At 65.1% G+C, this 10,627-nt stretch overlaps 1 protein-coding gene across 1 annotated transcript; it reads right to left on the reverse strand.

Annotated features, from left to right (window-relative positions):
* Positions 1–1,762: 1,762 nt before the first annotated feature.
* On the reverse strand, positions 1,763–10,489 carry CDK5RAP1 (CDK5 regulatory subunit associated protein 1). The gene is made up of 13 exons (XM_064167781.1): positions 10,000–10,489; positions 9,289–9,392; positions 8,455–8,489; positions 7,459–7,559; positions 6,372–6,582; positions 5,878–5,998; positions 5,186–5,416; positions 3,956–4,053; positions 3,799–3,854; positions 3,569–3,699; positions 2,895–3,044; positions 2,401–2,541; positions 1,763–2,272 (listed from the first exon to the last, which is right to left on the reverse strand). Exons 1-13 carry the CDS (start codon positions 10,487–10,489, stop codon positions 2,192–2,194), a joined length of 1,950 nt encoding a protein of 649 aa, XP_064023851.1. The 3' UTR covers positions 1,763–2,191.
* Between the last annotated feature and the right edge of the window lie 138 nt (positions 10,490–10,627).

Here is a 10,627-nt window from a genome sequence, read left to right on the forward strand (position 1 = left end):
GTGATTGGCATTGGAATGGGCTGCCCAGGGAGGTGGTGGAGTGGCTGGAGGTGTTGCAGCCAAGCCTGGCTGGGGCACTTAGTGCCATGGTGTGGTTGGTTGGGCAGGGCTGGGCGCTAGGCTGGGCTGGGTGAGCTTGGAGCTCTCTGCCAACCTGCCTGATTCTATGACAGTCTCATCCAACCTGACCCTGAGCTCAGGCAGCTCCAGGAGGGGTGAACGAAGCTGTCACTGATGTTAGAGGTGGAAAAAACAACCCCGGGTGGTTGAAGCTCTTTTCTGTTGCACCAAATCTCTGAGCTCTGTGCTGTGAGCTTCAGCGACGCCGGCAGGAAAGCCACCGAAGAACCCTCCCTGGAGCCGCAGCCTCCAGCAGCGCCGGCGGGGGAGGGGGGAGGAGGAGGAGGAGCAGGAGGGCTGCTGAGCCTTGGAACCTGTCTGCTGGAGGGAAAAGCCAGCAGGGAAAGGATGGAAAGTGTCTGAGTGCCGGGCACAGGCCATGGCTCTTTGCCACCTGCCAGCACAGGGGCACCTTGGGCTGACCCAAAGCAGAGTGCTGGGAGCTGCCCCCAGCTGCCAGGCGCTGCCCCCTCCAGCTGCACTGCCACGGGAGGGAGAGCAGGAGGTGACAACGGCACAGCCACCTCTGCCTGGCCACAGCCCCAACTGCCCTGCCCGAGCTGCTTGGACAGCCCTGGGGAGGGCAGCAAGGCTGGGTAGGGGTAAGGTGGGCAACCAGGGAGCAGCTGAGGTTGTCCTTAAGCCAGTCCTGGGCAACTGATGGACTTGGCCCACGGCTTCTGCTGCCATCTGTCCCCCCTGGCACGGGCAGGGCCTCTGGAGAACAGGCAGTGATGTCCCCCCAGGCAGCTGCTGGCCCTGTCCAGCCTGGCTTGGCACAGGCAGAGCAGGCACAGGTGCAGGATGGGTGTTGTGAAACCCTGGTGCCAGGGGGCACAGCGGGTGCTGGAGGGTAAATGTCACCCAGCACTCCAGAGCTGTGCTGGCAAAGCTGCTCTGACGAATGTCCCCGGAGCTGTTTGCCCACAGGTGTGCCCGAGGTGTGGCAGGGGGAAGAAACCAACCTGGGTCCTCTCCAGCAGGCCCCTGGGACAAGCACCTGGGAAGGAGGCAGCTGCTGGAGAGGAGAGGCTGGGCAGGGCTCTGGCACCCTGAAAGGACTTGGCTGAGCCCTGGGCATGCCAACGTCACCACAGCCTGGCACATGTCCACATGCAGCTCTGCCCGGGGACAGCACAAACCCTGGAAGCTGGCAGTGGGGGGATGGGTCTGGAGGCACCAAAGTGGCTCCTTGCTCCTGTGGCAGGGCACAGGGCACTGGCACTGCCATGGCTCCTGCGGGGGTGATGCGAGGCACCAAGATCTACCCAGCACTCACAGCTGTGAACCAGCAGGGAGGGATCCAGAGCCCAGTGGGGCTCAGAGGGGATCCAGAGCCCAGTGGGGCTCAGAGGGGATCCAGGGCCCTCAGCGATTCCCTGGCACCCACAGAGGGTGGATTAAAAGCTACACCCTAAGCTTCAGCAGGCCAGAGCCAGTCCTCACCCTGAACCCTTTGGGCCTGGAGATGGAGAAGTCCTCTGAGCCAGCCCCCAGTAGCCCCAAGGCTGCAGCCCCCTGGCCTCAGCCAGAGCAGATGAAGCAGCTCCTGTGGCTGTTAGCCACCAGCTGACAGCCCACAGCTCAGGGCCACATTCCACACGGGCACAGGCCAGGATCTCACTTCACCTTTCCCAGCAGCTTGCAAAGAGGGAATTTATCAGGAATTCAGAGTCTGCTGCTGAGCTCTTCACACTCTCAGCGAGTCCTCTTGGCCTCCCTCAGCACCTGCTGCAGCTGGTAGGCACTGCCCCTTCAGTTCCTCGGAGGCAGCACAGGGATCTGCTCTGCAGGCAGCCACTTCTCAGGCTGGGCTGCAGCAGAGGAGGTGCTGAGGACTGCCCTGCAGCCCAGCAAGGGAAATGGCAGGACCTTGGGTCTGACAAGTGCAGAGGCAGCTTCGAGCCCTTCTGCTGGCAAACTCTGCACAGGTCCAGGAGGGCAGGTTGCTGCCAGCCAGAAACAGACAGCATCTAGCACACTTCTCCCTCTCACCACCTTGTCTCCACCTGGCCAAGCTTCCTGGCGAGAAGCTGCTGCTGCTCCTGCCCCCAGCAGCAGCAGAGAACCCTCAGGGACAAGCTGCAGAGTGGGAGAGGGTAGCAGGACCCAGCAGAACTCCCCTCAGGGTCTGAGAGCTGGCAGAGGTCACCTGAAAGATACAGCAGCAGAGGCCTCAGAACAGAGAGGCTGAGGAGGTTCCCCTCTAATTTTAGCCTCTCCTGCTCTGGAGCAGAGCAAGGTGCAAGGGAAGGGCCCGGGCAGCAGAGCAGAGCTCACCTTCACCAGCACATAGTCCCCGGGCTGGGGGCTGAAGGGAGCCTCGGAGCCGGCAGCCTCCTCCAGCCTGGCCGCAGGGAAGATCACTTTGATGTTGCCGTCGTTCCGCCCACACAGCTCGGAGGCAGAGCGCTTGCTGGGCTGGGAGGAGGGCAGGAACATCACCTGCAGGGCAGCAGAGCCCCCGCTGCTGCCCTCCCTGCCTCGGGAGCCCACCCCACACTGACCCACCCAGCCTGCAGCACAGCCCTGTGGCCACAGCTGCTGTCTCCACACCAAGGGAACCTTCCACAGCCTGCCCTGCTGCAGTGCTTGGCCAGAGCCAGGTCTCTGCCCCATCCCACCCTGCTGTGCCCAGCTCAGTGCCCTGCAGAAACCAGGCTGAGGCTGTGGGCATCACCCCAAGGGGAAAGCAAGAAAGGAAGGCAGAGGTGATGGCTGCTGTGTGCAGCCCCAGAACCTCTCAGGCAGCAGGAGAGGAGGAGAACACTCACCCCCTCCACCAGCACCAGCTGAGCCTGGCCCACCATGGCCTGGTTTGCCTTGGCAGCCTCCTCTCTGAAGACTGTGATGAGCTCCTGCAGCCGCCGCTGCTTGACACCTGCAGGGACATCGTCCTGCAGCCGGTGGAAGGCTCTGGTCTTCTGTGGGCAGGGGAGGGGACAACCTCAGCTCAGCCCAGCACCACCAGCCCCAGCCCAGCACCACCAGCCCCAGCCCAGCACCACCAGCCCCCAGCCCAGCCAGCTGGGCTGCCCTTCAGGCCCCAGCTCTGCACAGCTCTTTCTGGTCTCATGGAATGCCTTCAGGTGCTGAGCACCAGCAGCCTCCTGGAGCTCCTCACACTCCTCCTGCAGCTCCTCACACTCCTCCTGCAGCTCCTCACACTCCTCCTGCAGCTCCTCACACTCCTCCTGCAGCTCCTCCTTGCTCTGCTGGAGGGTGCTGGGTGAAGCTGTGACAGGTAGCTGCTGCCTGTCTGCCCACAAGAGCTCCATGCCTTTTACTCCCACGGGCACCACCACTACCCTCAGGCCTCTGCCTCCCTCTTTCCCCCAGAATCAGTGCCATGAGGCTTCCCATCTTCTCCTCAGTGGCTGTGGGGTATCTTTGAGTGTCTCAGGAGCTGAGAGAGAAGCCCAGAGGCTGCAGCAGGTCCTGCACTCACCTGCCTCATGCTGTAGGCAAAGAGGAAGCCTGCGTTGTAGCGGACTTCCCGCAGCAGGGACAGGCTCTGCTGGTGATCTTCTTCTGTCTCCCCACAGAAGCCAGCAATGAAATCAGAGCTTAGGCTCACCCCTGTGACAGACCCAGACAGACCCCTCAGGGTCAGAGGAACCTTGACTGAGGGCAGGACACAGCTGTGCCGAGCTCAGAGTGAGCCTCAGCAGCCCCTACCCGGGATGGAGTCCCGCACATGCTGCACCAGCTCCAAGTAGGCTTCTCTGGTGTACCTGCAATGAACACCTGCTCAGCACAAAACCTCAGCAGAGGGAGCAGGAACCAGCAGGAGAGAGTAGGGCAGGGCAGGGAACTGGCCGTGGTGGGCACTCACCCCCTCTGCATGGCCTCCAGCACTCGGCTGCTGCCGCTCTGGGCAGGGAGGTGAAGCTGCTTGCAGATGTTGTGGCGCTCCCGGATCAGCTGCAGGACCTGTGACAGAGCTCAGCTCAGCTGCCCGAGGGAGCAGCCTGCCCCAGCTCACAGGCAGCAGCGTGCAGCCTGCCAGGCTCTGGGCTCCGACACTGCCCCTCCCGGGAGCTGCTGCTGCCATCCTCTGACAGCAACGGCTCGGGAAGGGAGTGCAGCCCACAGCCGGCAGCTGCCTGCAGGCAGAGCTCCAGGGGGCACAGGACCACAGGGCTTGGAAGGGACCCAAAGAGCTCATCCAGTCCAACCCCCCTGCCACAGCAGGACCACACAACCCAGCTCAGGGCACACAGGAACACATCCAGACAGGCCTGGAAAGGCTCCACAGAAGGAGACTCCACAGCCTCTCTGGGCAGCCTGTGCCAGGGCTCTGGGACCCTTCCAGTCAAGAAGTTCCCCTTTGTGCTGAGCTGAACCTTCTGTGCTGCAGCTTCCATCCACTGCTGCTTGTCCTGTCCCAGGGAGCAGTGAGCAGAGCTTGTCCCCCCCTCCTGACCCCCAGCCCTCAGATATTGGTAAACATTGATTAAATCCCCTCTCAAGTCTTTAATTCTGCAGACTCAGCAGCCCCAGGGCCCTCAGCCTCTCCTCAGCAGACACAGAATCAGGCAGGTTGGAAGAGAGCTCCGAGCTCATCCAGCCCAGCCTAGCACCCAGCCCTGCCCTGTCAACCAGACCAGGGCACTAAGTGCCTCACCCATTCTTCCTTTCCATCCTTCCTTCCCTTTCTTCCTTCCCTACTTTCCTTCCTTCCCATTCTTTCTGTCCTTCCCATCCTTCCTTCCCTACTTTCCTTTCTTCCTTTCCATCCTCCCTTCCCTTGCCAAGTGAGGGGAGGGGAAAGCATCTCTTACTGCATTGGCTCTGTTAGCTACTTTGAGCCTCTGGGAAGCTTCAACCAGCACCACCACAGCAGGGCTGCAGAGCTCAGCTTGAGGCTGTGTCCCCTTCTGTCCCTGCCTGCCTGGCAGCAGAGCCCAACCCCACCTGGCTACAGCCTCCCTGCAGGCAGCTGCAGGCAGCAATGAGCTCTGCCCTGAGCCTCCTCTGCTGCAGGCTGCACACCCCCAGCTCCCTCAGCCTCTCCTCCCAGGGCTGTGCTCCAGGCCCCTCACGAGCCCTGCCCCACACTTGCCTCGTCAGGGAAGTCCTTGGGGTGTGGGGATGTGAATCGAATCCTCAGCTCGGGGTCCACGCTGGAGACCTGCTCCAGCAGCTGGGCGAAGCGGAGGCCTCCCGCCCGCGCCCGGCCCCTGCTGCTGAAGCCTCTGCTGAGCCCCGGGGCGGCTGCTGCCCGGAACTGCACCTCCGACACGTCCCGGTAGCTGTTCACGTTCTGCCCCAGCAGGGTCACCTCCCTCACGCCCTGCACACAGGCAAGGAGAGGAGGTGAGCCCGGTGGGGGTGGCCAGGCAGCGGGGGAGGGGCAGCCCTGCGCTGGCCCCCAGGAGGAATCCCCATGGGAAGCTCTTCCCCTGCCCACTCTGCCCCCGAGCTTCGGCAGGAGAGCCAAAAGCCACCGGTGGGGACCCTCTGGGACCCCAGGGGCAAGGGAGAGCTGGCAAAGGCACTGCTGAGAGGCATCCTCCATCCCTGGGCTGGGAAAGCAAGGATCCAGTCTGGGGGAGTGGGAAGGAGAGGCCAGGAGCTGTGCTCACCTGCTGCAGGGCCTGGGGGAGGGCAAAGGAGGCTGTGCCTCACCTGCTGCAGGGCCTGGGGGAGGGCAGAGGAGGCTGTGCCTCACCTGCTGCAGGGCCTGGGGGAGGGCAGAGGAGGCTGTGCCTCACCTGCTGCAGGGCCTGGGGGAGGCCAGCAGGCTGTGCTCACCTGCTCTGACAGCATCCTGACCTCCTGCAGGATGGAGGCCAGGGGCCGGCTGCGCTCACGCCCGCGGGTGAAGGGCACAATGCAGTAGCTGCAGAGGTTGTCACAGCCTCTCATGATCGACCTGCAGAGGGGTGAAGCACAGGCACTGCTCCAGGACAATGCTGCCTGGCACATCCTGCCCTAGCACAGCTGCCTGCAGCCCCCTGCCCTCCTGCCCTGCCCTGAGCTGGCCCAGCACAGCTACCTGCAGACCCCTGCTCTCCCCCAGCCTCCTGCTCAGCAGCCCTGCCTGCCACCTCCCAGGTTTCCATGCCTGTGTCCATGAGATTGGGCAAGCAGCTAAGGAGCAAAGAGCTGCACAAACAGGCAGAGCATCCCCCAGGTGCCCACAGCAGCACCCCCAGGGGCACACAAAGAGGCAGAGCATCCCCCAGGTGCCCACAGCAGCACCCCCAGGGGCACACAAACAGGCGGGGCATCCCCCAGGTGCTCACACGAAGGCAGTGGTGCCCCCTGCAGTGGTCTGCACGGGCAGGACATCTGCATAGGTCTCATCCAGGGCCAGCAGGACGTTGGCAGCTTGCTGGCCAGACTCTGCCAGGGCCAGCAGCCGGGGGAGGTCTCGGTAGGCATCAGGCCCTGCCACGATGTCCACCAGCTTCTCCTTCTGCAGGATCTTCTCCTTCAGCCTCTCAGCCATGCACCCTGCCACCAGACAGAGCTCACAGAAGGGCCTGCTTGGAAAAGACCTCCAGGTCTTGGAGTCCAACCCCAGCCTAACATCTGCCTCGGCAGGGCTCAGCCGTGGCCCTCAGCTCCCCAGCCAAGCCCCTGCAGGGAGGGGGCCTCCAGCCCTGCCCTGGGCAGCCTGGGCAGTGCCCCAGGACCCCTGCACTGAAGAAATGTTTCCTGGCATCCTAACTTAAACCTCCCCTGAGCCAACTTGAGCCTGGTTCCTCTCACCCTGTCACTTGTTCCTTGGCAGCAGAGCCCAACCCCAGCTGGCTGCAGCCTCCTCTCAGGTAGCTGCAGACAGCAATGGGCTCTGCCCTGAGCCTCCTCTGCTGCAGGCTGCACACCCCCAGCTCCCTCAGCTGCTCCTCCCAGCCCTGTTCCCCAGACCCTTCCCCACCTTTGTTGCCCTTCTCTGGACCTGCTCCAGCCCCAAAATGTCCTTGTAGTGAGGAGCCTAAAACTGAGCCCAGCACTCAAGGTGTGGCCTCACAGTGCCCAGCACAGGGCTAAGGTCACTCCCTGGTCCTGCTGCCCACAGCACTGCTGACAGAGGCCAGGCCCTTGTGCCCACCCTGGGTTACACCCCACAGAACAGGCTCAGTGCCACCAGGGGGGCAGGGGGAGGAAGGGGCACAAGTGGGGGGGAAGGGGGAGGAAGGGGCACAAGGAGGGGAAGGAGAAAAATGGGGTAAGGCAGGGGAAGGGAGAGAAAGGGGCACTGGGCGGGGGGGGAAGGGAGAGAAAGGGGCACTGAGGGGGGAAGGAGAAAGGTGGGGCAAGGCAGGGGAAGGGTGGAGAGGTTACGGGCGGGGCGGGGGCGGGGCAGGCCCCACCCCGGCTGCTCACCCAGGACGCCGATGCGCAGGGCTGAGCCGCGCTGCTGCCTGCGGAGCTTCAGCGCCTTGAGGTGCTGCAGGCGGTTCCAGACGGTCTGCTCTGCCTTCTCCCTGCGGCCAGCACACAGCCCTGCCTGCAGCTGCGCCCCACAGCCCCCCCGGCCCCACGCAGCTCGGGTGCTTCAGGGGAGGCTTCAGCCTGCCGCTGCCGCTGGGGCGGTGCAGGTCACAGCTCAGCTCCTGGCCCTCCCCGCCCTCCCCTGGGGGCTCTGCCCCGCAGGAACAGCTCAGGGACTGAGCTCTGGCTCCAGGCAGAGCTCAGAGCTGCAGTGCAGCTGTGCAAGGGACCTGCAGGCAGGCTGGGGAGGGACTGTTCAGAAAGGCCTGCGGGGACAGGACGAGGGCAGTGGATGGGAACTGGAGCAGGGCAGAGTTAGGTTGGACCTCAGGAGGAAGCTCTGCACAGTGAGGGCAGGGAGGGCCTGGCACAGGCTGCCCAGGGCTGTGCTGGAGGCCCCATCCCTGCAGACCAAAGTCCTGCTGGAGAACAGGAGTCCTTCTGGAGCAAGTCCTACTGGCTGTAGCCAGCCAGCACCAGCTGCTCTGGGCCTGAGCTCTGCACCCATTCAAACCAAGCAGAGCTCCCCAGAGCTGCCTCCCCAGGGGGTGCAGGGCAGAGCCTCTCCTGCCCCTGGCACTCTGAGGCTCCTCACTTCAACACAAGACAAAAGAGCACTGAACAAAAACCCAACCTAACCCTCCTGAAAGCAGAGGTCTGGGCAGGTCCCCAACCACCCACAGCACCCAAAGAGCTTCTCCCTCCCCAGCAAACCCACCCCCAGCACAGCTGAGGCCACACATCGTGGCACAAGGCAGCTCCAAGCTCAGCTGAAGGAGCAGCTGCCCTCCTGCCTGCTCCCTTAACTCCCACTGCACACTCAGTGCCTTGCTTCTCAAGAGCTAAGCCCCCTCCAGCCTCTGCAAAGCAGCAGCTGAGGCTCCTTACCTGACAGAGCAGGTGACCAGGAGAACCACATCAGCCTGAGGTGGAAACAACAACAGCAAAAGGAGGAGTTTGCAAAGCCAAGCAGCAAGGACCAGGATCTGCTGGGGGGGAGGGGCTGAAACCCACTGCAGGCAGTGGAAGATCTGCCCCAGGGTGAGAGTCTAAATCACCTCTCCCTTGCTCACACCAGCACAGATAAGCAGTGCCCTTGGTGATGCCCCTGGCCCAGCCCAGGTGCCTGGCTGAAGGCTCAGGTGCTGCTTTGAGCCTGACTGAGAACCCTCCTTGAGTGATGACAAGGGAGGGGACTCTGCCCCTTGCCTCTGCTCTCCTCAGACCCCACCTGCAGTTCTGGGGGCAGTTCTGCAGCCCCCAGCACAAGCAGGGCATGGAACTCTTGCAGCCAGGCCAGAGGAGGGCCACAGAGATGCTCAGAGAGCTGCAGCAGCTCTGCTCTGAGCACAGGCTGAGAGAGTTGGGGCTGTGCAGCCTGGAGAAGGCTTGGAGGAGCCCTTGGAGTGGCCTTGCAGGATCTGAAGGGGGCTGGTGGTGAGAGCCTGGCACAGGTTTCCCAGGGGGGTTGTGGAGCACAGAAGCACCCAACGTGATCAAAGATCACGTTGGGTGCTTCTGTGCTCCACAACCCCCCTGGAAGTGTTCAGGACCAGGCTGGATGAGACCTTGGAACTGGCTGAGCTTTGAGCTCGCTTCCAACCTTCCCTCCCCAGGCTGCAAAGCCCCTCCGGGCAGCAGCTGGGCTCGCAGGCACTCGCAGTGCGACTCCCCCACCCCCAAAGAGGTCTGGGCCGCGGGAGAGCTGCCAAGGTGCCTCACCTCCCCCAGCTCCTTTGTTCTGCTGTAGCCACTCCCTTGCAGGATGGTCCAGGCGATCTCCGTGTCGCTGACGTTCATCTGGCAGCCGTAGGTCTCCAGGTAGACTGCGGCACAGGAGCGCAGCTCTCAGCTCCAGCCTGCTCCTCCCGAGCTCCTCCGCAGGGAGGGAAGCTCCGGGGCCGGCAGCGGAGAGCCCCAGGCAGGCGGCACAGGAGCTGCCCTCCCCCACGGCCAGCGCAGGGAAGGCGACCCGAGAAGGCTCTGGGGGACCCGAGGAGGCTCTGGGGGACCCGAGGAGGCTCTGGGGGACCCGAGGGCTCCAGAAGTCCTCGCTCCGGCCCAAGCGGCCTGGCCCGCGGCCCCGGGGGCTGTGCCGGTGCTCAGGCAGGGCGCTCCAAACCCCTCTCCCGGGCCTTACAGCCTGCCCCGTACACGGCTGCCAGGGCGGAGCAGCTGCTCGGCAGCGCCACACCGAGCGTGCGGGCACGGGGACGGAGCCCCTCTGCCGCCAGAGCCCCCTCCGGGGCCGCCCCCATCACTTCGCCTTCCCCACAGGCGCTGCGCACCGACCCTCGCCCCGGGGCACCGCCTGGCAGCAAAGCCGCGGCCGCGGGGCACGGCTGGACCCCTCCCGCCCCTGTGCCGCCGCGCAGGGCTCCGCAGGGCTCCGCACCCTGGGCTGGGGGAGAGCAGCGCCGCAGAGGCACAAACCTTTGCCGGCCCCGGGGTAGGAGCTGCGCTGCGGCTGCCGCTCCCCCGCCGCGGCCCCTCTCAGGAAGTGCCGCAGGTCCGGCCCCGGCGGCAGCGCGGCCCCGGGCCCCACCGGCCGCTCGCCCGGGCCGCGGCTGGCTCGGCGGGCGGCCCCGAGGCGCGGAGCGGCCCCGAGGCGGGGGGCGGCGGCGGCGGCCGGGCGGAGCAGCGCCGCGGCCCGGAGCGCTCCCCCGCAGGGCAGCATGGCAGCCGGCGGAAGGCTTTGCGGGACGGACCGCGCCGGAGCACAGCTGACAGGGGCGGCGATGTGCGCCGCTACGAGCGGTCCCTGGCGCCTCCCCTCCCCGCGGCGCCGCGTTCCGTGCCGCCGCCGTTCCGGCGGGCGCGGCCAGGCGGAGCAGGACACTCTGCGGCCGTCCCGGGGACGCCCCCGCCCCGGAGCAGCGACGGAATGAGGGACGAGGGCTGTGTCGCGGTGTTTCGCCACCATCGCAGCGGCAGCAGTAGCGGAACAGGGCGCTCCCGAGCCCCTGCCCTCCCTCGGGGGTCCCGCAGCCCCCGGCCGCGCCCTGGCCCCCTGCGAAGAGCCCCGGGCTGGGGCCGCAGGCTCAGACAGCGACAGCTCCGC

This window comes from Pogoniulus pusillus, chromosome 29 (genome assembly GCF_015220805.1).
Source record: "Pogoniulus pusillus isolate bPogPus1 chromosome 29, bPogPus1.pri, whole genome shotgun sequence".
NCBI classification, from domain to species: Eukaryota; Metazoa; Chordata; class Aves; order Piciformes; family Lybiidae; genus Pogoniulus; species Pogoniulus pusillus.

Excerpts from the sequence above, each read along its gene's own strand:
- CDK5RAP1 (XM_064167781.1), bottom strand. The coding sequence starts at position 10,489 with ATGGTGGCGAAACACCGCGACACAGCCCTCGTCCCTCATTCCGTCGCT. Across the intron at positions 7,560-8,454 it reads CTGGTCACCTGCTCTGTCAG|GGAGAAGGCAGAGCAGACCG; the intron begins GTAAGGAGCCTC and ends TGCTGGCCGCAG. Across the intron at positions 6,583-7,458 it reads CCTGCGCATCGGCGTCCTGG|GGTGCATGGCTGAGAGGCTG; the intron begins GTGAGCAGCCGG and ends GTCTGGTGGCAG.